Below are 26,394 nucleotides of genomic sequence, written 5' to 3'. Positions count from 1 at the left end.
AATGCCAATTAAGCCCTGGGCAGGACTGCCTAAAATGAAGTCCACTTCCTCCCCAAAGATCTGAGGAAAGAATTCAGCGCTCCGAGAACTTGGATGAGGAAACAATGAAATCTTTATTTTCACAGACATCAAACTGAAATTTAGCATTTTTCCTCCATTAAGAACAAAGGCAATAAACTCCAGGAGTGTCAGTGGTGCCCACAACACCATTACACATGTTACAAAAATCACAGTTTTTAAAAATATCTCTTTATTTTTGAAATAAAGAAAAATATCTCTTACTTTTTGAAAGTGAAAGTGGAAGTTGCTCAGTCATGTCCAACTCTTTGTGACCCCATGGACTATACAGTCCATGGAATTCTCCAGGCCAAAATACTGGAGTGGGTAGCCTTTCCCTTCTCCAGTGGATCTTCCCAACCCAGGGATCGAACTGGGGTCTCCTGCATTGCAAGTGGATTCATTACCAGCTGAGCTATCAGAGGTGCCAGCAAGATAAGATACTTTTTAGGCTTATGCTTATTTTATAACTAAGGCTGTTATTATATTGATTGCTGGATCTCGTTATTCAGTATACTAATAAAGAAACACATATGTTACTATAGCACACATTTATTCTTTTAAAATTACTTTAGCTATTTCAATATAATTGACTTCCTTTGTGATCCAAGGTATTTCATGTATTTCAAAGCTTTATTCTGAATAGGGGTGGCCGACCCCTGGCTTCATCTCAGAGGAACCAGAGATCAAATTGCCAACATCCGCTGGATCATGGAAAAAGCAAGAGAGTTCCAGAAAGACATCTATTTCTGCTTTATTGACTATGCCAAAGCCTTTGACTGTGTGGATCACAATCAACTGTGGAAAATTCTGAAAGAGATGGGAATACCAGACCACCTGATCTGCCTCTTGAGAAATTTGTATGCAGGTCAGGAAGCAACAGTTAGAAGTGGACATGGAACAACAGACTGGTTCCAAATAGGAAAAGGAGTATGTCAAGGCTGTATATTGTCACCCTGTTTATTTAACTTATATGCAGAGTACATCATGAGAAACGCTGGACTGGAAGAAACACAAGCTGGAGTCAAGATAGCCAGGAGAAATATCAATAACCTCAGATATGCAGATGACACCACCCTTATGGCAGAAAGTGAAGAGGAACTCAAAAGCCTCTTGATGAAAGTGAAAGTGGAGAGTGAAAAAGTTGGCTTAAAGCTCAACATTCAGAAAAAGAAGATCATGGCATCTGGTCCCATCACTTCATGGAAAATAGATGGGGAAACAGTGGAAGCAGTGTCAGACTTTATTTTTCTGGGCTCCAAAATCACTGCAGATGGTGACTGCAGCCATGAAATTAAAAGACGCTTACTCCTTGGAAGGAAAGTTATGACCAACCTAGATAGCATATTCAAAAGCAGAGACATTACTTTGCCAACAAAGGTCCGTCTAGTCAAGGCTGTGGTTTTTCCTGTGGTCATGTATGGATGTGAGAGTTGGACTGTGAAGAAGGCTGAGCGCCGAAGAATTGATGCTTTTGAACTGTGGTGTTGGAGAAGACTCTTGAGAGTCCCTTGGACTGCAAGGAGATCCAACCAGTCCATTCTGAAGGAGATCAGCCCTGGGATTTCTTTGGAAGGAATGATGCTAAAGCTGAAACTCCAGTACTTTGGCCACCTCATGCAAAGAGTTGACTCATTGGAAAAGACCCTGATGCTGGGAGGGATTGGGGGCAGGAGGAGAAGGGGACGACAGAGGATGAGATGGCTGGATGGCATCACTGACTCAATGGACATGAGTCTGAGTGAACTCCAGGAGTTTGTGATGGACAGGGAGGCCTGGCGTGCTGCGATTCATGGGGTCGCAAAGAGTCGGACACGACTGAGCGACTGAACTGAACTGATGATGACCCCGGACCTTCCCAGGAGTCCATGGTACAAGAAAAGTTACAAACTCCCTTCCTAGAATTTTAGATTTTTCAAACTGGGTTCCAAAGGGTCCTGGAATTCTTCCAGGGGCCTGAGGGGAGCTGTGGGGAAGGAGGGAGGGAGGCCTTTGAGCAGAGTAGCTCCACTTTTACTCATCTTCGGGGTCTTTGTTGTCAACTTCTTCTTGACAAGTGGGCACTCTGCTTAGTAAAGAACCTAGGGAAGTGAAGTTTGGCCTGTCAAGCGCTTGTCTTTTTGTGATTTTTCCTTTTTACTGCTCTGGCTAGAAAATCCTCCATACGAGCATGTAGCTCCTCCTCCAGCAGAGAGGTAAGAATCCAGTCCTGCATGGTATAGGGTCTCCAGCCGTCCTCAGGCCGCACAGGAAGAATTATATCTGGTCTATCAGACAGGCGGCCATGACCACCAAGCCCAGACACCAAACACCCCTGAATACTTGTTTCTCAAACTCCTTCTGCTGTTTTCAGATTTTCCTTGTTTCCACTTACGATCAATGGTCGTTTCTTCCTGTTTTCAGGGTCACTTGTCACTAAAGGCCTTCTCCTTGTTCTCCCAATTTGCTTCAGACTTGAAGTCTAGGTGGACAGACTCATTAGAATTGCATGTAAAATAAGAGTCAACAGGTTCTAAGTCGGGGCAGAAAGCACTTTCCTTAAAGCAAGGAATCTATTTTCACGTTTCAAGAGGTTTTGTCCACTCCTTTCCTTTTTCTCCTAGGACCTGAGCCATGTTTTGAGATGGTGTCTGTGCGTGTATATGTTTGCACACATGTCTGGTTGTGTGTGTGTGTGTGCGTGTTTGTGGGGCTCCAGCCATTTGGCCTCTAGGATGTCAGGATCTTAAAGTGCTTTACAGACAGACAGATATCCTCCAGTAAGTTCCTTTGAGGTGGTAAAAGTTGGTTTGTCCATCCATGAAGGGCAAACGAAGTCATGAAGACTCCCAGAGGCAGCCTGGAGCTTAGCAAGCCGTACCAGAATCCAGGCTCTCAGGTGATGCCCTCTGCGACTGGCTCCATGCCCATCCCCAGGCTCCACACCCATCCCCAGGCTCCGTGCCCATCCCCAGGCTCTGCGCCCATCCCCAGGCTCCACGCCCATTGCCAGGCAGGGAACAGTGGGGACCACAGAAAGCTCTCGAACACTGACTCCAGCTGGAAGGCCCAGGCCTGGTGTCTTCCCATCACAGGCAGACGCCGGAGCGCACTCTCCTCACGAGGGGCACACGCACGACCTGGGCCCAATTATGGGGCTTTGGGAACTACAGTGACTTGCTGACAAAAAGCTTTCTCAAGCGCGGGCTCAGCTTGTGTGGGGGCTGGCAGGATGGACTATTACGTATCAGCTATATTAGATGAGGAACTAAGGCGCAGAGAGGTCACCTGTGGGTGGTGTGAGGTCACTGCAGATCTTTAAAGGGGAGGGGTGAGCACACTTCAGTGCACTCACAGGGCGTAGACGGCAGGGACGGAATCAGCACGACCTTCTGCAGGACACCTACTCCACGCCAGGCCTCGTGCCCTCACCCCGATCCTAACCCCAACCTTAACCCTGACCCTTCACGTGCAATCATCTCGTCAGCTCTCACGCTGGCCCTCAGCTGGCAGAGGAGAAACCCGGGGCTCTGGGAGGAGTGGCCCGTCCAGGGTCCCTGGCTGGTGAGGGACAGAGCCCCCTGCCGGGTTGGTCAGATGCTGCACTTCCTCAGAAACAAGGCCATACACTGGTCCCAAACACGTTCGTGAAAAAGTTGGCTCGGCCTGGGTGTCGACAGAGAAGCCGCTCCCCACCTCCCCGGCCCTGGGCGGGATGGAAAAAGACACAGGGGGCCAATTTCCACCCAAGATAATCAGACCCCAAATCACCTTCTGATCTAATCACTCCCAGCTCAGCAGGGAGCTGGCAGCTCTGCACCAGGAGGCAGGGAGGAGGGGGGGAAGGAAGAGGAAGCCAGAGAGGCGGCCTCTGGACACGGGGACACGGGGACACAGGGAGGTCGGGGAGAAGGGCTGGCCACCTCCCACCCAGCACCGAGGAGCCCCGGGGGTCCTCCAGGCCTCCGCATTGGAGGGGCCAGAGGAGTCGGGGGCCTCACCTCCCCCTCTGGTCCCCCCTCCCTCCACACCTCAGCAGCACGCCCAGCCTCAGCTCTGACTACCGTCCCCCAGCTCAGACACCCTCCACAGCTCCCCAAAGTCCAGACGCCTTCATTAGCAACCCTTGGGTCAGCTCTCACCCTTCTCTGAGCCCTGGACCACCGACTCCAGCCACGCGCCCCCTCCCTGGGAGCAGCACTGGGAGCGGCCCTTCCGTCCCGCCGCCGACCCCAGCCCCACGCCCATCTCTGCTCACACAGTTATCACCGCCTGAATGCCCTTCTTCCACTTCTTGTCCAAAACCTCCTCTTCAAGGCTCAGGACAAACGCCCCTCCTCTCAGGTGACTTCCTTGACCCCCACAGAAGGATGTCACCTCTCTGGTCTCCTCTGCCGGCAGTCTCCCCAGGGGCTGCCTCCTGGCCCCTGAGCCCCTGGGGGCAGGATCGAGCGCATTTCCTCTGCCTCCCACAGCTCTGTTGCCACTGCTGCCTCATTTTCTGTATTTTTCTTGGTGGGCACATGTTACATTCACAACGGAGGACCCACAGCCCCTCCATAAGCCACTTCATGGTTTTACAAAGGGTCAACTTCATCCAGCCCAGCCCTCCTCCCCACAGCTCCCTGGACTGCCCACCCGCCTCCCCTGCGAGGACCTCAGAGCCTGGCTGCCCCTTCCTGCCAGAGGAAGAACCAAGTGGACCGGGCCACCCAGCTCCAGGATCCCCTGCAGGGGACGAGGTTTAAGCCCAAGGGCCGAAGCTCCAACAGTAGAACCAGAGGCATATAAGCCACAGGTCTGTGGGTGTGGACAGAGACCCTTTTAGGGAGGGGCATCCTGACTAGGCTGTGCACCAAGCTCCCATGTCCACGGTCCTCTGGACACCATCCTGTGGCCCCCACCTCCTCTAAGTCCCCAAGGAGCCCCCCAGAATACACTGCTCAGGAGATGGTCGATGGAGAGGCCCTGGGCTGAGGAGGGAGGGCCCTGGGAATCAGTCTGGGTCTGCTTCTGGTTTGCTGAGCGGCCTGAGGCCAGCCCTCTCCTTGGTGGACCTCAGTTTTGTCCTCTGTTAGAGGTCTGGCTTCAGTCATCGCCTCTCAGCAGTGAAGTCTGGGAACCCAGGTCTCCTGGAGATGAGGGTCCCTCCCGGCTGGAGGAGGGCAGCCTCTATTAAAGGCAGCATCTCGGGGACTCTGGAGGGGCGGGCGGAGGCTGAGCGGACAGACTGACCACGAGTCGCTCCCTGTCCGGGCTGCGCTTGTTCACTCGATGGACGGGTGTGGTGGGGTCCCGCTCTGTGCCAAGGGGCTCCCGGTGGTCCCTGTCCTCCACTGGCTCACAGTGTAGTTGGGGGAGCAGACAGGCACACAGATGAGCAACAACACAAGACAACAGAGACCCAAGGGCCTCTAGACCAGCGGGAGCAGGGAGGGCTGGGGCCCCGCTCAGGCAAAGGCAGGAGACGGCCACGGATCAGCTGGGCTGAAGCTCAGGGCTCATGAAGGGAGCGGCGGCCTGAGCAGAGGAGGGCTGCAGGGTTGGGTGTCTGTTTGGGGTTCACTGGGGAGCCACTGGAGGTGTGCTGAGGGAGGGAAGAAGAGAACCAATATGCACAGAGGGTCTCTCTGTGCCCCACACTCTGTGGCCTGCTCTTCCCTCTCGGTGGCCATGGACCCTGGTGAGGTCACCATCGTCACCCGCATTTCAAAGCACATTGCTTGGGCAGCTGGGAGGCTCAGGCTCCTATTCTCTCCCCCTTGCTGGGGGTGGTGGGGGGTGGGGCTTGTGCACAAAATCCGAGGCAGGGCTCTTTGGGGACACGGCCCCGAGGAGTGAGAGGGAAGCAGGTGAGTCAGGGGGAGCCGTGTCAGCACCCGTCTGTCCGTCCATCGGTGAGTCAGAAAGGAGCCTGGACCCCGAGAACTCTGCAGGCTCCAGCCAACAGGATGGCCTATCCAGGCCCCCCACCTGAACCTTCATCTCGTCCCCCTGGAGGTGATTTCTGAGCTGGCAGCAGAGTATAGGCCAGAACCTACCCGACTGCAGGCTCAAAGCCCACCTCTGCCTCAGACTTGCCCCAGACCTGGTCCAGATGGCATCTCAGGGCACAGGCTCTGGAGATGACAAGTGGGGTGCACTGAGGCCCTGCGGGCAGGCCTAGTGAAGCCTGGCTTTATGAAATGAAGCTTCTGAGCACATAGAGGTCAAATGGCTGAGAGGCTGCACAGCACACGAGGCACAGAGCTCCTCACCCTCCAGGCTTTGACTTCCGAAGCCTCTCTCCAGACAGGGAGAGTGGAGAGGCCAGGCCGTCTCAGAGGCCTTTTCCTGAGAGTAGAGACGTGAAGAAGGACGGAGGCCCTGTCTGGGAGTTATCACCTGCCTCCAGCAGAGCACCAGGCCAAGCCCATGCGGTTCCCAGCCCAGATGTGGTGCTGTCGTCGTTACTGTTACCGACGCGGTTAACAACAGCAATAACTCAGGCCCACGAGCACTCCAAGTCGGCAGAGCATTGCAGCACCCACGAGCCCGTCCCCCTCACAACAACCCAGTGAGGCAGGCCTTGGTGCGAGTGCCAGCCCCGGCCCCTCCGCCCACCTGTGGCCTCCCTGGCTCAGAGAGGTTGAGCGATGGCCCAGGGTCACAGCTGTGAGAGGTGAGCCGGGACTTGAACCCGTGCTCTATCCACTACACCCCGCTGCCTCTCGTGGAGAAGAGGCAGGGTAGTGTAATGGAGAGAGCGCGGGCCGCGTGGCAGACGGGGCCTCCCTGCGGTCACGGTGTCGTCCTAGGCTCCCCGGCGGCGGCAGTGGCGGCAGGTCCGGCTCCCCGTGCCTGGCCTTGCGCTCGGCGGGCAGGGTGGGCAGCGGGCCCCAGAGGGTTGTCGAGGTCCTGGGTTACCTCGTGCCGTTCGGGCTCTGGTTCCAGGGTAAGGGAGGAGGGAGAGGGGGGTCCTGCAGGGGGCTGAGCCGAGGGTCTGCTGGGGGTGGGCGTCGCGGCTTTTGAGGACAGCGTGCTGGTCCTGCCTAGTCTTCGGTTTCCTGTGGCATTCACTGTGTGTGTGTGTGTGTGTGTGCGCGCGCGCGCTTGTGGGTGTGTGTGTCGGTGTGTTCATCAGTCCTTTCTGACTCTTTGTGACTCCATGGACTGTAGCCCACCAGGTTCTTCAGTCCATGGAATTTTCCTGGGAAGGATACTGGAGCGGGTTCCCATTTCCTTCTAAAGGGCATCTTCCCGACCCAGAGACTGAACCTGCGCCTCTTACATCTCTTACACTGGCAGGTGGGTTCTTTACCTCTAGCGCCACGTGGAAAGCCAGGCTGCAAAGAGGCAAGTCTGGGCATTTATTTCTAATAGGAGGGATCACTGCTTTCATGGGGGTTCATGACCCAGAAGGGCTAAAAACCACTGGCTTTCCAGGAAAGGCTGCGGATCTGCTCGGTGTTAAGGGAGTCTGAAGAAGCAGGATGTCTAAAGGCTGCAGGGCATCTGCGCCGGGCCCCAGCCTGGGGGATGCTGTGGGTACTGGCAGTACACGTGAACGAGGATGGTATGTCTGGTGTGCTTTCTGAGTTGACAACTGTGCTGTTGTTACTCATGAAAATACCTTTTCTCGGGAGACACACCTGAAGGAGGAAGGGGTCCTGACAAGGACAGCGTATGGCTCCTGAGAGCGAGGGCAGCGGAAGGCCATAGCAGTTTTATCAGAGGGAGGGCATGCAGGCGTTCATTATGCTACTCCTGCAACTTTTCTGAAAGTTTGAAATTATTTTAAAATACAAAACTAGAAAAAAAAAATAGGCTGAGTTCATGGGCCCCTGCACTCCAGGGCCCATTTGCATGCTGTCTGACCCACACAGACTTTTAAAGAATTGAAATTTCCCCCCAACATCTTAACCAATTGTACGTGAAGTGTCTGAAACTCTGGGTCACCTTGCAGAGTGGACATCACAGCCACACTGGTGGCATGTGGGCGGGCAGTAGGGGGAGAAGGTGACACTGGGTTTGTTGCCCACCACCACCCCCACCCGGCCCCGTGGACAGAGGATCGCCCTGAGATTCCTGCTCGTCTGCTCTGCCCAGGTAGAAGACACTGCAGACACAGGCCTGCGTCCTCCTGTCTGTGCTCGGGGCTTTAGGATTTCCTTTGTGCCCTGAGTGCTAGAGATACAGCTGAATCTTCCTGAAGGCTGGTCTGCCCCCATTTGTCAGATGGGGAGACTGAGGCCCCAAGGGGCCGAGGTCATAGCGGGAGCTGATGCAGAGCAGGAACTGGGGGGTTCTGCCTCTGTGTCTGATCCACATCACACAGCGTCTCACAAGCACACCATTCACAAAGGATAGTCCCACTGGTTTAGGCATGTGGTCCCCAAAACAGCCCTGTGCCTAGGCAGATGTGGGGGGGCCCGGTGACTACACAGACGTGGACCTGGAGGCTCAGAGACAAAGCAACCTGGCCAGGGTCACGGGCTGGGCCACTGGACCCAGAACCAAGCATTATTTGCCTTCCTCAAGGCTGAGCCGGGAGGAGGAAATGGCAACCCACTCCAGTATTCTTGCCCGGAGAGTCCCGTGGACAGAGGAGCCTGGTGGGCTGCTGTCCACGGGGTTGCACGGAGTCGGCCATGACTGAAGTGACTTAGCATGCATGCATGCATTGGAGAAGGAAATGGTAACCCACTCCAGTGTTCTTGCCTGGAGAATCCCAGAGACAGATGAGCCTGGTGGGCTGCCGTCTATGGGGTTGCACAGAGTCGGACACGACTGAAGCAACTTAGCAGCAGCAGGCTGAGCCAATGTGCTCGATGCGATGTGTGTGTGTGTGGGGTGGGGGTGGTTCCTCAACTACCATGAGGACCCTGCAGGTGCCCCCAGGCTGGTCTCTCTGTATTTTCTGAGGGTCATCTGACCAGAAGGCCCAGCAAAGCCTCTAGCACAGGGGAAGGGTGTGAGAAGTCTAGTCATGTTCCCACTCCCCAAAAAAGAGTGCCCAAAGGACAGTTATGCAGAGTTGAGAGCATTGGGGAAGACAGCAAGCCAGGGGGACTCCCTGGAGAAGGCAGGCTCATGCAGGCTGTAGGTGGGGAGGGGTTACACGATGGAGAGACAGGGCCAGCCCAGAGAGGGGGAACGGTGACACATTCAAGATGAAGGAAGAGGTGGGAAAAGGACACATAAGCTGGAGTTGTTCTCCCATTTTACAAGTGAGGGAACACAGGCTCAGAAAGAAGCTTGTCCAGGGTCTCCCAGCCAGTGAAGGGCAGAGTTGGGATTTGAACCCAGGCCTAAGTCACTCCCAAGTCCAGGCTCCTTGGGAGGAGCAGGGAAGGGACCCAGCCCACCATGGGCATCCCTCTGGCTGCACCATGCTAGGTAAGGGCCTCACCTACGTCACACACCAGGATATCGCTATTGTCCTCACAGGTAAACCGAGGCTCAGAGAAGTGAAGCGACGTGCCCAAGGCCACAGAGTGAGTTCACTCCAGAGCCCAGATCTGGCTCAGCCTGGCTGAACTCTGCTCTTTCTATTACGCAGTGCAGCCTCCCTCTTCACTCTCACACACACTGCCTGAACCCTAAGGGGTGCAGGGCCTGGGGTGGAGCTGGGCAGACCTCCTGGCAGCCTCAGGCCTGGGCTCCCACACACTTGGACCGGCCAAGGATGGAAGAGCCCATAAATGTGAGACCTGTTAGATTTGTTTGGGTGGCGGGACTGTGGATAGTCTCGCTGTTTATCTGAGATGCTCTGCGCAGCACAAAACTCAATCAGCATGACAGCCTGTGCCCAAATGGCCGAGTGTTGTGTGATGTCGCGGGCCAACACAAGGGTCCCAGGCGGTGCTGGGGTGCAGGCCAAAGGTGCAGACTTCGTGGAGGAGGGGGCACTGAGCAGATGGGCAGGAGTTAAATGTGCAACGAGAAAGGAAAAGGGCCACCTGGGAGGAGCAAACGGCCCCAGTAGAGGCAGGGCAGAGGAAAGGAAGTAAGGCGGGTCTGTAGCAGAGGTGCGGGTGAGGACGGGTGCACTGAATCTGTGACTCTCACCACAGGGAGGGGCATTGAAGGCAGTGTCTGCTCAGGGCTCTGGCCTCCTCTACAACCACCCCACCCCCAGTCTGTCCAGGCCCTACATACATACAATCAGTGGCGGGGAACTCACTACCACACAGGCAGCCTCTTTTGTTCCTAGAATGGTTCTGACTGTCACAGAATTCTCTCCCCAATAAGCTTGCTTTCCATCGGGCTGACTACGCCCCTCTCTCACCGTCTTTCCCCCGGAACTTGGGCTGAGCCGCCGCCCTCCCTCCCCCTCACATTTCAGGGTGTCGGCTGCAGCTCAGAGTCCATTGCATTTTCTCGAGTCTAGTTCGCCCTGCACTCTGGCCACCTTTCATGGGTCCTGACCCTCCCTGGGTGTGTGGGCTCTGCAAACTTGATGGGCACACTTTCCGTACTGCAACAGGACAGAGCTCCAGGAAGCCTGCTAGAAACCTCCCATCAGATTGCCAGCAACGAAGTGTCAGCACAAACCGACCGAGATCCCCTGGCCTCGGCACACCCTCTCTGTTCTGCCCACAAAAGACATCACAGGAGACCCTGGCTCCTGTTTCCTGACACCCAGAGGCCCAGGGTCTCCTCCATTTGTCTTGACTTCCCTCCAGGTGGATAGATTGAGACTAGAGTGGCTGACCCTACTTGGGCTGGCCAGCCGACTTCCCATCCACCTCTACCCTATTGCTCTTTTCCAGGGTCTCCACATCTGTGCCCACCCTCATGGCTGCGTGCTGATGCTTCGTTCAGGTCAGTGATCCTGAACATTTTCTCTCCCCAGCCTCCTGCCAGGGAACTACCTCTCCTCTCCTCCAAACTGTCTGGAACCTTCATTTCCCATCCACTCATGCCCAGCACCTCCCTTCGACTTGCACTGAGCCTCATAACCCACGGAGTCACTTCTCTCAAGGGTAACCACCTCTCTGACAATCACTTCAGCTCAGAGGTCAGAACCAAGGCCATAGGGCGATGACCATTTACTGAGCTCCCACGTGGCCCTGAGTTCCCAGAGGGCATTTATGGCTTTCCATGATCACTCGGCCAGACCCCCGGCCCTTTGCACTTACTGTCCCTCTTTCTGGAATGCTCTTTCTCTCACTGCTCTGCCTTTAGCTCAAATGCAACCTCTTCACACACGCTTTTCCCTGATCAACTAAGATTCCCATCCCCTTCCTCAGGGTCTCTTTCTCACTACAATGATGTAATGTCTTCACCTGACTTATCCCTATCCGAAACTGTGGTACATATCTGCTTGTTTGTTCCTTTCTTGTCAGTCTCTTTTACCAGATTCTAAGCTTCAGGAGGGCAGGCACCTTGCTTGTTCCATGAACCACTGGCACACAATAGGTGCTCCATAAGTGAATAATTGAATAAGTTCTTGATAAATAAATGCCCCAGACCCGATTCTCAGTTCTTTTCACCATCATACCCTGTAGACATGCTCCTCTTCCTCTTTGTAATATTTCTAGGAAATTCCACCCTCCTTTAGACCGCTGTGCCTCTGCTAGGAGGACCCTTTCTCCACAACTCTGCTTGGTGGGCTCCTACTGATCCTTTAAAACCCCGCTCAATTCTACCTCTTCTAGATGGTTCTGTTCCCTTGGTTTCCTCACACCTTCCTCACTCCTCTTCTATGGACTTAGCTGTTTGCAAGTCTACTCCCTGCCTCCATGCTCCTGCTTACTCAGGTTGGAGGCCTCCAAGGGTGGAGGGTGAGTCTGGATCATCGTGGGGTCAGGGAGGGAGGTATCTCACTGCTCAGCCTGGCTCAGAGCAGCTGCTCAGATGATGTGTGCTGAGCACTGCTGGACAGGAATGCCTTTTTGGTGTCCTGTTCGGAGAAGGTATTTCACCTGACTGGTACCTCGCCTCTGCAGGGTCACCCCTCCTCTCTTGCCATCCCCATTGCAGCAGTCAGACCAAGATCTTAAAAATGTAAACGGGATCAGCTTACTGCTAATTCTAGAGAGCACTCATAACATTCAGAACATTTATGAACTCTTGAGCATGGCACACCAGGCCTGACATCTGACCCCTCCATCTTGCTCCCAGTCCTGCCTCAGGGCCTCTCCACTTCCCATTCCTGCTGCCGGTATACTCATCCTCTGGAAAGTTGGAAGACCAGCTCTGTGTCATCATTCACACCTCAGCTTACAGGCCTCCTCGACCTCCCCAGCCAGCTGTACTCCATTGTCCTGTTTTATTTTCATCAAGTATCTATCGTTGCTGTTATTCAGTTGTTCAGTCATGTCTGACTCTTTGCTACTCCATGTACTGCAGCACGCCAGGCTTCCCTGTTCTTCACCATCTCCCAGAGTTTGCTCAAAGTGATGTCATTGAGTTGGTGATGCCATCCAACTATCTCATCCTCTGTCATCTCCTTCTTCTGCCCTCAATCTTTTCCAGCATCAGGGTCTATTCCAATGAGTTGGCTCTTCACATCAGGTGGCCAAAGTACTGGAGCGTCAGCTTCAGCATCAGTCCTTCCGATGACTGTTCAGGGTTGATTTCCTTTAGGATTGACTGGTTGGCTATCCTTGCTGTCCAAGGGACTCTCAAGAGTATATCTATTACTCTCTGGAATTTTCACACTGTCTGACTCCTAACGATACCACAAGCTCCTCAAGGCCGGGGCCTCATCTGTCTTAGGTCCCAGCCCCCAGACCAGTGCCTGGCACACAGTATGCCTCTAAAACAATGGTCACCAGACTGGTTCTTTCTTGTCCCTAATGGGAATAGACTTCCATGTTCAACTTTCAGAAAACCAATTCGCTAGAAGGTAAGTTCCATGGTGGCGGGGAGGGCAGGAATTCATTGTCAGTTTTATTCACTGGGCTCACCCCAGGGCCTGGAGAAGTACTGAGTACACAGTAGACTTAATGTATGTGTTCTGGGGAAAAGGAGGGAATTCTTGATTGGGGCCGAGCTGGCCAGAGATTTGGAGCCAAAGACCAAAGGCTCTGAGACCCTCCAGCCTCATCAAGGGGATACGGGCGCCCCCGGGGAACGGGGGCAGGAAGCGGCGACGGGAGTGACCCACGGCGGCCGCAGCTCACCTGACAGCAGCATGGGGTCCTTGTCCACCGACTTGCGCACCTGGTCAGACTCCCCCGTCAGGGAGCTCTCATCGATCTTGAGGTCGTTGCCCTGGATGAAGAGGCCGTCAGCAGGGAGGAGGTCGCCTGGTGGGAGGAAGGGCAAGGGGGGCCGTCAGCAGGGTCTCAAGGGCTGGAGAGGCTGGAATATTCCCTTCAAGCAGGATTGCAAGGAGGAGTCGCCTTCTGGAACAGGCTGCCTGGCGCTCCCAGGGTGCAGGAACCAAGGTGGCATCCATCACAGGCCAATGGGCAGCTGAAGCCTGGGGCCTGGGTGAAGGGCAGGGGGCCTGGAGCGCTGAGGTCGGGTCCTGCCTCTATCTGAGCTCAAGTGGGCATGTCCCTCAGTTTCTAAGGTGCTTCTCTTGGCATGGCATGGATTTGGGGCCCAGTTTTCTCAATGACTCATTCTTCTTTGGCCTCAACTATGGTTTGGGGAAATTCTTTGGGAAGGGCCTGTCTTGACTAGGCTGAATAGACCCCAAGACAGGAATATTATCGGAGGATAATACGGCTGGTGAGAAGGGGTCCTCCAACCTTTCCCCCTTCTCTTACCTCTACTTACCTAGGACATATCTCAGCTAAATCCCCTTTGGCACCAGCCTGCTCACTTTCTCCATGGCAGCATCACGGGCCTAGAATGTTTGCTCATTCGTGTCCACTCCTTATAACACCTTCTCTAGCACAACAACCATCCACCAACAGCCAAATCAGAGAAGGGAAAGGGAGTTCCCTTCATCAACCCACTCTGAGTGTTAGTGTTCCTTGGAGTGCTGGGCTGAGAAGTCATCTGATGATGTTATCTCAGCTTTGAGCTGAGATCAACTAGTAATGTCTGCTAAGGGTAGCCGTTTGGAGAGTGGTGGTACATGTGTCATGCATTTGCCATTTTATGGTTTAAATACATTCTGGAATCCTACCTCCTCCAGAAATGAGCCTTCCACCTCTCCAAGAAGCTCAGAAAATATTTTAGCTTGGGGTCAGCCTTCAGGAATCCACCCTCTGCCCTGGGCCTGCTTCTCTGGGTCTGCCTGGCCCATTCCCACCCCTGCCTGGACTCCAGTTCTAGCACCCAGCTCAACAGTGGGGTCACTTACCATATTTTACCTGGGCGATGTCCCCAACCACGATCTCAGCCACAGGGATCTGGACCACCTGGCCGGCCCGGACCACAGTGAACTTCTGCTCCTGCTCAATGCGGCTCTGCAGGCCCCGGAACTGCTTCTCTTTGCTCCAGTCATTGAAGGCGGTGACCAGGACCACGCAGATGACCGACAGGAGGATGGCAGCCCCCTCGATCCAGCCCGCCTCTGCCTCCCCTTCATCCTCTGCCCCGCCCTGGGCCGTCGCACATCCTGCACAGAGCGGAAGGAAGCAGGCAGGGCGGGTGAGCCAGGCAGAAGGGGCCTCATGGTAATCTACAGTGCAAGTGCTTTAGGGTCTAAAAGGCAGCTTTGCTGACATCCTTTCCTTCCATTCTTCCAGCAACTGTGAGGCAGGCCTCTAGGCTGGGGCGGGACCTGCTCTCCAACAAGCTGGGTCCGAACCCTGCTGCTGCCCCTTTCTGGTCCTGGGTAAGTCCCTGCCCTCCCTGAGCTGCAGTGTGCTCGTCTGCAAAGCGGGAGTCACTGAGGCCAGGCTCCAGGGGAGGAAGGTAAACCTCCAGGCAGCGCTCGGCACACAGGAGGGTCTTACTGGATCTGAGCCTCCAATACACAGTGAGGATACTGATACCCTGAGCCACTTGTGTGACCTACAGTCTGATGACTACATGGTACCTACAAGGGCAAGAAAGTAGAGGTGTGGGTTCCTTTCACCACTCGGAGCCACCAGACCCTGAGAACACCTCCTGCTGCTCTGGGGCAATCAGGGGAAAGAGAAGAGGAAGGGGAAGAAAGAGAGGTGTGGGTGGGTCCTGCTGAGGTCACCTCTGGGCTCCCTTGGACTGGGGCAGGGACAGGATCTGGGGATTGTGACCACAGGATCTGGGGAAACTGCAACTGCCCTCCTCAGACCCAGGGCTTTCTAAGGTGTGTCTGCTCACTGTCTGTGTGACTTTGGGGAACCCACTTGGCCTTCCCTCTAACTGTTGATCAGTAAACTGGAGAAACTACTTCTGAGGTGGTTACCAGGGCCTGGCATCAAATACGGACTCTCAAAACTGGTCAAGTCACAAACATTTTCTAAGCACCTATTATGTGCTGGGCACTCTGCTGGCTCTCTGGCACTAAGGGAGCTGTCACGGCAGGGAGCTGGGAGCAGGGGTTATGCCTATCCTAGCCCTGCCATGAAAGTGCTTTGTGACCTCCAACAAGTGTCTAGAGGTCTCTGAGCCAAGAAAGCAGACAGGGAGGGGTTCTGGGTACTGCAGGGCAGTCTAGTGTTAGTCCGTCACCAGCACTGTTTTACGGCTTCCCAGGTGGCACTAGGGGTCAGGAACCTGCCTGCTAATGCAGGAGACATAAGAGATGCGGGTTTGACTCCTGGGTTGGGAAGGTCCCCTGGAGAAGGGCATGGCAACCCACTCCAGTATTCTTGCCTGAAGAATCCCATGGACAGAGGAGCCTGGGGGGGTGCTGCAGTTCATAGGGTTGCACAGAGCTGGACATGACTGAGCAACTTAGTACACAGCATCACTTTACACGTAACTGATGCAGCCTACGTCTGCCATGGTGGGGGTGGTCCAGGCACCATGGAAGGTTCAGAGCGCAGGCTGGGGCCTGGGTGTCAGGGAGGAGTGAGTCACAAAGTTCAAGAACTCCGTTCTGTAGGAGAAGAGTGTATTCAGCTGCCCTTGTCAACCCACTGTGGCCTAAGCTGGTGTCTCAGCTAGAAGAAGTGAAGGGCAGTAGAAACAACCAGAAGCTTGGCGTTCCAAACCCAGCCCTCCTGCCACCAATCTGTGTGACCTTAGGCAAGTCCTTCCCCTCTCTGGGCCTTGGTTCCCATCTCGCTAGGATGGAGGCGACTCCAGGCATCTGAGAGCAGGGTTGTGGGGCACCACTCCGGGAGCCTGATCTGTGTTCCCACTGACCCCCTCTCCCCGCTGCCCGCTGAGTTCTAAGCTTGCACTACACAGGGTCACCTGAGGTCACTTATCCGGGTGGCACTGACTCAACCTGGTCCCTTTCTGAGGAAAGGCAGCCGACGGACAGGCACGCGGGCTCGGGGGCCAGAACGCCTTGGTCTGAGTCACGGTTCTGCCGGTTCCCGGAGTCTGCCCTCGCAAGTCATTTAGCATCTCGGGGCCTTGGTTTCCTGGGTAATAAGAGTATCTGCCCACAGGGCTGTTGTGAGGGTCAAGTGAGTATCAAATGAACTTTTACCCTAAAAGCTCCCAACTAGAGGTGGCTCTAAAAACAGTAAGAATTACCCTCCTTATCATGCTTTTGTGTTGCGCCCTTAGCTTTGTTCGAACCTTATGCAAGAAGCAGTGTACCATCTTCTTCTCTATTTTCTACAAAATTTCTGCAAAGAATGCTGCCCATTATGCATCTCTCATAATGGCCTGGGCTTCCCAGGTGGCACGTGGTAAAGAATCCACCTGCCAATTCAGGAGATGTAGGAGACACCGGTTCAATCCCCTGGATGGGGGAAGATCCCCTGGAGGAGGACGTGGCAACCCACTCCAGTATTCTCGCCTGGACAATCCCATGGACAGAGGAGCCTGGTGGGCTACAGTCCATGGGGTCGCAAAGAGTCGGACACGACTGAAACAACACAGCACGCTCGCACATAAGGTCCTGTGTGTAAGTTCATCCCACAGTTCATTGTCAGGGGGTGTACTATCTTCTCAAAGAACTACCTTTCCTCCTAACTGATAACTTGAGCTATGCAAATCACCCCAATTCACTTTCTGCTTTGGTTGCCAGGCAGTTCAAAGTCAAATTTATATCTCAATCAAGGGAGCAAACTTATTTGCTTTAAATCCTCTTTGGAAAGAGGTGATGCAGAAAAAAGGAATCAACTAGTAATATTCAGTTCAGTTCAGTTCAGTTCAGTTGCTCAATCATGTCTGACTCTTTGTGACCCCATGAATTGCAGCACGCCAGGCCTCCCTGTCCATCACCAACTCCTGGAGTTCACTCAAACTCATGTCCATCGAGTTGGTGATGCCATCCAGCCATCTCATCCTCTGTTGTCCCCTTCTCCTCCTGCCCCCAATCCCTCCCAGCATCAGAGTCTTTTCCAATGAGTCAACTCTTTGTATGAGGTGGCCAGAGTACTGGAGTTTCAGCTTCAGCATCATTCCCTCCAAAGAAATCCCAGGGCTGATCTCCTTCAGAACGGACTGGTTGGATCTCCTTGCAGTCCAAGGGACTCTCAAGAGTCTTCTCCAACACCACAGTTCAAAAGCATCAATTCTTCGGCGCTCAGCCTTCTTCACAGTCCAACTCTCACATCCATACATGACCACAGGAAAAACCATAGCCTTAACTAGACGGACCTTTGTTGGCAAGTAACGTCTCTGCTTTTGAATATGCTGTCTAGGTTGGTCATAACTTTCCTTCCAAGGAGTAAGCATCTTTTAATTTCATGGCTGCAACTAGTAATATTAGGTAAAAAAAAAAAATTAAAGGCAGCTGACCAGATAGACTTGGTTATCCAGTTTTTCAGGAAATTTTGGCATGGGAGAGAGTGGGGTAGCAGCTGTACAAGGAACCTCAGGGACCACCTCCTCGTTTGGGCAAATGAGGCCCATAAAGACTATTTCCTATATTTAGTTCTCACTTTTTATTTGCTTGCCTGAAGCAGTGAACCTAGAAGGATCATCTATTTATGAAGCACATTAAGATGCCTAATAATAATTAATAACAAAGTATTTGTACTTTTCTACTAATGCAAATCAGATTATAAAAATCTAACAGCAAAACAATATATCTTATGTAATCCTACATAGCCCGTGGCTTATGTGTATATATTTATCAGTCTGCCTGTCTTTCTATTTACGTATAGATGTGTAGAGGGATTCAGGCTTAAAAACCTTCGCCATGATAAAGGGAAGCTGCATGGAGTTGGTGAAGTCTAGCCCTTGGCAGGTGCTCAGTATTTGGAATGAAAGGAAGAATGGAGGCTGAGGTTTTCTTTTCTTAAAATAGAAGTCTAGTTGATTTACAATGTCATGTTAGTTTCCGGTGTATAGCCCGGTGATTCAGTTATATGTACATATCTATTCTTTTTCAGATTCTGTTTCCTTATATGTTATTACAAAATATTGAGTGGCGTTCCCTGTGCTGTACAGCAGGTCCTGGTTGGTTATCTATTTTAATGTCTATTAGTGTGTATATATTAATCCCAACCTCCTCACTTATTTATGAGGTTTTCCATTAGGGCTCCCAAGTCCTGACTGAGAAAGTAGGTTTACTCCAGAACCCTCCCTGGGTGAGTGGGGCAGTACTTCTTCCACCCACCAAGCAATGGCCCCATTCAGAACCCAGGGCACATTTCAGGATGTCCTCTCAAGCCCGAGATGCGTCACGTGGCCAAGCGTGCTCAGCATCAGCCCCACCAGGGTGTGCTGGCCCTGAACCAAGCAAAGGATCGTGGCTGAGAGTCCTCCTCCTGCAAGGCACCGAGTGTGAGATCCCCGCCTCACACTTGCAGGGAAGGAAGCCCAGGGTGGTCCCCCGACAGCGGCAGCAGGCCCAGCATCTTTGGGCGCCCTCTGTGTGCCAGGCTGTCCACATGCCCCTCCATCACCTCCTTGTTAGAGCCCCTCCAGGTGAGGTCTGTTGCCCTGTTTAGCAGATGGGGAAACTGAGATTCACAGAAGGAAAGTGACTTGCTTAAGGGCCACACACAAACAGGATGTGGCCGTGCTCTGAAGTTTGCGATCCCTGTTCCAGAATATCAGCTGCACAGGGCTCTGACGTCATCATGGCTTTTCTCACAGTTGGGGGCCTCTGGGAGCCCAGTGTCGGAGCTGAAACAGGATCACTCAGAAGCTAGAGCACCCAGAGGGCAAGGGGCCCGAGGCTGACACCGTGTCCGATGGAGCATGGATGCTGCCCATAGGTGGGCGATTCGGAGGGTCTGTCGTCAGCTGTGAGAGTGAGGAGCCCACAGAGAGCAGCTGGATAGAAGTTTGGGGTCACTCTTCCTTGGATTCCATTCAACATAACCAGAGAGTGGCCATAAAGAAAGGCTGAGCGCCAAAGAATTGATGCTTTCAGAACTGTGGTGCTGGGGAAGACTCTTGAGAGTCCCTTGGACAGTAAAGAGATCAAACCAGACAGTCCTAAAGGAAATCAACCCTGAATATTCACTGGAAGGACTGAAGCTGAAGCTCCAATACTTTAACCACCTGATGTGAAGAGCTGACTCATTGGAAAAGACCCTGATGCTGGGAAAGATTGAAGGCAGGAGGAGAAGGGGACGACAGAGGATGAGATGGTTGGATGGCATCACTGACTCGATGGACATGAGTCTGAGCAAGCTCTGGGGGATGGTGAAGGACGGGGAAGCCCGGGGTGCTGCAGCCACGGGCCGCAAGGGCAAGGAATGGGACACGACTGAACGACTGAACAACAAGAGCGTGGTCTGGGCAGTGGTGTCTTTAACAAGCCCCACCGCAAAATCTCGGGGCTCTTTCTTAGCTGGGTGACCTGGAGCAAGTTAATGCACTTCCCTGTGCCCAAGGCACATCTTTAAAATGGGCGTAATCATGGCCCCTATGTCATGGGGTTGTTAGGAGGACGGTATCTCGGCCTGGAGTTCGGCACACTAAGTGCTCGACAAACGCTCACCCTGACGTGACCGTGGTTGACCAACCTCTGTGTTTCCCACATGGGAGAAGGGGGGCCAGGCACTCTCAGCCCCGGTCCAGCTCAGCCACCCACTGCCCCTTGGCCTCAGTTTCCCAGCCTGGAGGGAACGGTGGCCTTGAGCCCCCAGGTGCCCCGAGGTGTGGCCGGGCATGCGTGCTGCAGGCCAGGAGCGGGAGGTCCCAGGTGCCGTCTTACCTTCGTTGCTCTCGCCGGGCGGGTGGTAGAAGGAGAGCCCCAGGGAGATGATGGCGGCGATTTCCAGAATGATCAGCGTCACGTCCTGCAGGGCCTCCCACACGAGCTGCAGGAAGGTTTTTGGCTTCTTTGGAGGTATAAAGTTTTGCCCAAAAATTTGCTTTCTCTTCTCCAGGTCTGGAGCAGTGCCCGGCAAACCTGAGGACAGAGTGCAGAGAGGTTGGCCTGGGGGTCCTGGAGAGACACACATGCCCAGGAATCACTCCGAGGGGGGCGGCCACGTGGCAGGGGGAGAGAGGCAAAAACAAGGCAGGAAACCAGCAGGAACCCACCAGGAGCCGGCGCCCAATGCTAGCTTCCACCCAGAAGATCTCCTGAACGGAATCACAGCGTGCTGGAGTTGGAGGACTGGGGCATTCTGCTGTTCAAGTTGCAGGGGCCCCAGGGTCCAATATCTACCATCATAGACAAGCTATCACATCACAGGGCCTAGGACTCCAATAGTTTTTTGTTCATCCTGTTATTCATTCAACCCGTGTTTCTCTGCACACCTGCCCCATGCGGGTGCTGGGGGAGTCCTGCGAAGGGAAGAGCCCCTTGCTCAGGAATATAGGAGCTTGGTGGTCCTGGGATCCTACAGTCTGTGGTTCAGGGGTACAGGAGATGGACATGCCTCCGAAATGGGGTTCTGGGTGCTGAGCCTCTTCTGATGTTCATAGTAAGACACCCACCTACTGCCTCCAAGAGCCAGACTGGCTGAGAGCTGCAGAAGAGCCTGAGGGTGTCCTGTTCCCAAGGAGACCTTCCCCCATCCCACTGGCCTTGCCTATCAGTACAGGAAGTGCTGAAGATCCACTGTCCTGCCTGTGCAGTGGGAGGAAGGGAGCTTGAGCTGGGTTATGCTTCTTTCATAGATGGGGAGATGGAGGCCTTCATGAGACCCAGCCATGGCACACTCTTGGGACCGGAGGACCCAGGCTGGCCCTGTTCTAAGCACATGGAAAAGTTGCCCCCAGCCTCCCATGCTGGAATGGCTAATATGTGTTCACAGTGAAAAGCATTGGTCTGTCAGGCACGTCCAACTCTTTTGCGACCCCATGGACTGTAGCCTGTCCATGGATTCTCCAGGCATGAATACTGGAGTGGTTTGCCATTTCCTTCTCTAGAGGATCTTCCCGACCCAGGGATCGAAGCTGCATCTCCTGCACTGCAGGTGGGTTCTTCACCACTGAGCCCCCAGGGAAGCCCTCAGGTGAGGATATTGGGTCATTGTTGTTCAGTTAAGACAGTGGTGTCATTAATCACGACATCCTGGAGGAGTAAGACTGAAGAGATGAGTTTTCAGTGAGAAGGAGAGGAGGCTGGTCAAGGAGAGGACAGGCACAGCGGAAGGGCTGTGTGACTGCAGACAACCCACTTCTCTCTGGACCTCAGTTTCCTCATATACAACATGAAGGATGGACTTGGCTGAAGGGCTGAAAGTGGGGACTGGTGGCTGTGGCAACCTTATATCCAAAGACAGTTGTTATGGAGACCTACAGGTAGGAAAGTCCACCTGGCCCAGGCCACTGGTCATGCCCTCCCCAGGAGCAGAAATTTAAAGTCTCCTCACCCTCAGGCTGAAAATTAACAGTGCCTATTTTGGGAGGAAAACTACCAGGCTGGTGTGAGAGATGAATGGTGCTGGAGATTCAATTTAGATTAAAGGGCATCTCACCATTTAGTATATTAAAAATTAAAATACTGTGTCAAATATCCACGGGACAAAGCCAGGAAGGCCTTGAAAATTCAGAGACCCAAATGCAGTTGATAGCAGACACTGTGTGGAACCATAGATTTTCGAACCTGAGTTTCTCTTTGTACAAGGGTGAGGAGTCAGGTTTGCGGATGAACTTGGGTTGGTTGTTTCATCCCCTGGAAACTCAGTGTTCTCATCATTAAAATGGGAGCAAAATAAGCCCGAGGCTATGGTAAGCTGTACTCCACAGAGGAAGGGGCGTGGAAGCTCTCTGTGAACAGTATAGGTGAGGGAAGTGTGTCCTCACGGTGAAGAAATTAAAAAATGCCCCAGCATGTGGCTCAAGTCTTTTGCTGGAGTCAGAATTTGTATTCTATTAATTATGTACAAGAAGAGAGCTGAGTGCAGAACGTGGGTTCTTGCGCTGAACAGGAATGATTTGTTGTAACGGCCGCTTGTGTCATTGGCTACCTGAGGAAGCTTTGCCCCCAAAGTGCATCTCTGTCCAGCTGTACTGGACACACACTGGCTTTTCCCCCAGGCTCTGAGGCTTTGCCCTGGCCAGGTTCTTGGTCACATGCGGAAGCAGTGCCCCTAGCGTGTGTGCGCACATGTAGACATGGCCCACGATGAGATCAGCCGCTCGTGAGCACCCACAGACACGGTGTCCCTCCAGCCTTCGTGATACACACGGACATACATCTCTCCACGGATTTAAGTCCCTGAGTTCAGCTGCATCTCCACCCCTATCTCTGCTGTAGGAATTCCTAGACCCATGAAACCTCTCAGCTCACGGCTCTAGAATTTCTATGTGAACAGGAAAGTGGGTGTTGGTGGGAAGGTTGGGATTGGGTGGTGAGGATCTGGTGGGAAGGTGGGTGGCCAGGAGTTGATCTAGTAGCTGTGAAGATATCAATTATCTGCATCAAAGAATTGAGGGGTCCGGTGGAGGTCAAGGTGCTGAATGGTGTTGCCAGACAAAATACAGGATGACCAGTTAAATTTGAATTTCAGATAAATAGCAAATAACTTTTAAGTTATGTCTCCTATAATATTGGGGACACGCTAATAAAAATTATTTTTTTATCTGGAATTCAAATTTCACTGGATATCCTATACTTTTCTTTGTTAAATCTGGCAACCCTATACCAAAAGCACTCCACCCTCTCCATCCCCTGCCCCAGGTTCCCCCTTTGCTGGAGCAGGACAAGTCCTGTGGTCAGCCAGTCTCATTCTTCCATTTGGCAGGTGGAAAAGTGAGGCCCAGGGATGGGGAAGTATCTTGACTCAGATACAGTGATTCAGCTGCAAAGCTGGGGTTGGACTCCTGACTCCTGGCCCAGGCCCTTTTCACCAAAAGGTTCTCATCTTGCTCATTAGCTTAAAAAAAAAAAAAAACTGAGCCTTAATGTACACACAAAATTATGGACATTTCACATTCTCTCTCCATCAGCATCGTTTAAGAGATTTGATTCAAACTGTCCTTTGGTGACCTCCGAGTAGCCTTTATCTCATCCTTTTGGCAGAGAAGACAAAGGCTCCCCACTCCAGTCCTCTTGCCTGGAAAATCCCATGGACGGAGGAGCCTGGTAGGCTGCAGTCCATGGGGTCGCTAAGAGTCGGACACGACTGAGCGACTTCACTTTCACGCATTGGAGAAGGAAATGGCAACCTGCTCCAGTGTTTCTGCCTGGAGTATCCCAGGGACGGGGGAGCCTGATGGGCTGTCGTCTATGGGGTTGCACAGAGCCGGACACGACTGAAGCGACTTAGCAGCAGCAGCAGCAGCATCCTTTTGGAAAAAAGGAGGCCAGAAAAGCCGCTGTTCTGTCCGTCTGTGAAGGGGTCTTGATGGTTGAACGCAGACATCCGCGATGTCATCACGAGAGGTGCGACATCCCTGTTGGTCCAGGACGGGGCGCTCTGCTGAGCAGCTGCCTGCAGCCTCAGGGAAGCTTCCAGAAGCAGAGGGACCAAATTCTAGCCTCAACCTGCCACTTGGGCAAGTGACACTCCCTCAGAACCTCAGTCTCTTCAGCTGTAAGTTGGGGCAGAGGGGAGACTCGCTGTTTCTGCCTGCTGGGGTGCAAATGAAAGGCGCACAACTATACGAGAAGTGCCTGGCACACCAAGGGGCCCAGAATCTGGGCAGAAAGCCTCTGAGCTCAAATGCACCCTCACACGACACCGACAGCAGCGACAGAGTATTCACGTCTTTTCATTGTCTGTGACCTCGAGTGACCCCTTTAGAGATGCAGGACGAACTCGTCTGCCCCACCCCACACCATCACCCCATTCCCTCCAGTATGCTGGGGCTGCAGACAGAGGGGGGCTAAGTGCACACATCTGTGCTCTCGGGGATCATCACTTAGCACGTGGAGCTTGCATTCACCTCTGGCCAGTCTGTAAGACAAGGATTACAAACTCCATTTTGTGGATGGGAACACTGAGGCTCAGAGAGCTCAAGTGACTTGCTCAAGGCCACACAGCTCAGCCGGGACTGGACCCCAGGTCTTTGAGAATCCACAGCTGGGCTATTTCTATGTCATGCCAGGGCGCCTATTTCAGGGCCCAGCAGCTAAAAGTCAACAACTCCACCATTTCCCCTGTTCTGGACACAGCCTTGAGCTATAAACACAGACTTGGCAAACAGACAAGAGCTAACTCCCAGGGATTCCAGGCACCTGAAGAAAATGGGAAAATTTAGTCACCAGGCTCGGAGTTGTTAAATATTTGTGTTGTCACTGCAGTGTGGGTACCTCCATTAGCATAAATAAAAGTCTTACATTTTGAAAGGAAAAAAAAAAAAACACGAGTCCTTCAAAAGCTATAACATTTATAGAAAAATGCATTTCCGTCTTTGGAAAGTGAGTGGGCTAAATCCACTGTGGTGCATCCAGTCCATTAAATATTATGCAACAATTAGAAAACACAATCCATTTATATGCACTAATATAGCAAAACTGAGTGAAAAAGGCAAGTTGCAGAGCAATGTGTACAGTTTGATTCCATTTATGCGAAACAGAAAACTCAGTAAAGCCATAGTTTATATTTCCTATAGGTACACATATATGTAAATATGTAGCAAAGGTTCTTTAAGGATCTGCTCCAAACTTATGATGGTGGAACTTCTGGGGAAGAAAAGGGCAATCTGATTGGTTGCAGTGGCTGGGACTCTAACTTGGACTAAAATATTTTTATTTTAACCCAGGAGAATGTATTCATGTTTTATTTGAACAATTCAAAGTTTAATTTACAGGGAGAAATCAATACGTACTATAAGAAAATGTACACTTATTTCCACACAACCTTTTGATATGAGGGGCTTTCCAGGTGGTGCTCGTGGTAAAGAATATGCCTGCAAAGCAGGAGACAGAGTTTGAAGATCCCCTGGAGAGGAAATGGCCCTCCTTTTAGATATGAGCTTGGAGACAAATATTCCTGGGTTAAAAACTTGGCTTCATCACTACTACCTGTGTGTCCCTCCACTCAAAGGAATACTTAACTCTGATCCGACCACTCCCCTTCACTGCCTGCACATCAGTCCAGGAGGACTTCGGTTAGGCACCTTCAACCGATTCTCCACCTAGTGGTCAGAGGGATGTTTTAAAAGCATGAAGTGCACTGTGTGAATGTCAGGCCCTTGTTGAAGATGCTCCAGGGGCTTCCGTTGCACAGACAGACATCTACTCTCCTTGCCAAGATCTGGAAGGCCCTGGACAGTGTGACCCCTTATTTCTTCTTAAGTCTTATTCCCTCACCCTGCCAACACACCCCAGCGCCACCAGCCTCTCTAGTACAGCTTCAATACAGGTGCTCTCCTGCCTCAGGGCCTTCACACATGCTGTTCCTGCTGCCTGGACTGCGCTTCCCTCTCATTCACATTGAACTCAGCTAAACCTGTCTCTCTGTCCCCTTCAGATTGAACCTGTTTCTGAATGTTCTCATAGCTCACCGAACATCCCTTTCATTTTTATTACTTTAATCATTAATAGTGTGAAAGTGAAAGTTGCTAAGTCATGTCTGACTCTGCGACCCCATGAACTATACAATCAAAAGAATTCTCTAGGCCAGAATACTGGAGTGGGTAGCTTTTCCCTTCTTCGGGGATCTTCCCAACCCAGGGATCAAACCCAGGTCTCCCACATTGCAGGCAGATTCTTTACCAGCTGAGCCACAAGGGAAGCCCAAGAATACTGGAGTGGGTAGCCTAACCCTTCTCCAGTGGATCTTCCTGACCCAGGAATTGAACTGGGGTCTCCTGCATTGCAGGCGGATTCTTTACCAACTCAGCTATCAGGGAAGCCCCATTAATAGTGTAATTGAGTGCTAAGTCACTTCAATTGTGTCTGACCTTTGCAACCCTATGGACTATAGCCCGCTGGGCTCCTCTGTCCATAGTATTCTCCAGGCAAGAATACTGGAGTAAGTTGCCATTCCCTCCTCCAGGGAATCTTTCTGATCCAGGGATCAAACCTGCGTCTCCTGCATTGCAGGCAGATTCTTT

The 26,394-nt window shown here is 52.7% G+C and overlaps 1 protein-coding gene across 19 annotated transcripts in view; it reads right to left on the bottom strand.

Moving 5' to 3' along the window:
- ATP2B2 (ATPase plasma membrane Ca2+ transporting 2) overlaps positions 1 to 26,394 on the bottom strand; it is a 380,950-nt gene that overhangs the window by 67,935 nt on the left and 286,621 nt on the right. For all 19 annotated transcript variants that reach the window (XM_027522833.1, XM_027522827.1, XM_027522826.1 and 16 more), the window contains 3 exons: positions 20,150 to 20,347; positions 14,285 to 14,542; positions 13,149 to 13,274 (listed from right to left, as the gene is read on the bottom strand). In XM_027522833.1, the coding sequence (XP_027378634.1) occupies positions 13,149 to 13,274; positions 14,285 to 14,542; positions 20,150 to 20,347 (582 nt within the window). The remainder of the gene's footprint in view (positions 1 to 13,148; positions 13,275 to 14,284; positions 14,543 to 20,149; positions 20,348 to 26,394) is intronic.

The sequence above is a fragment of the Bos indicus x Bos taurus genome, chromosome 22, assembly GCF_003369695.1.
Source record: "Bos indicus x Bos taurus breed Angus x Brahman F1 hybrid chromosome 22, Bos_hybrid_MaternalHap_v2.0, whole genome shotgun sequence".
Lineage (NCBI taxonomy): Eukaryota > Metazoa > Chordata > Mammalia > Artiodactyla > Bovidae > Bos > Bos indicus x Bos taurus.
This window is presented reverse-complemented; position numbering and strand designations above follow the sequence as displayed.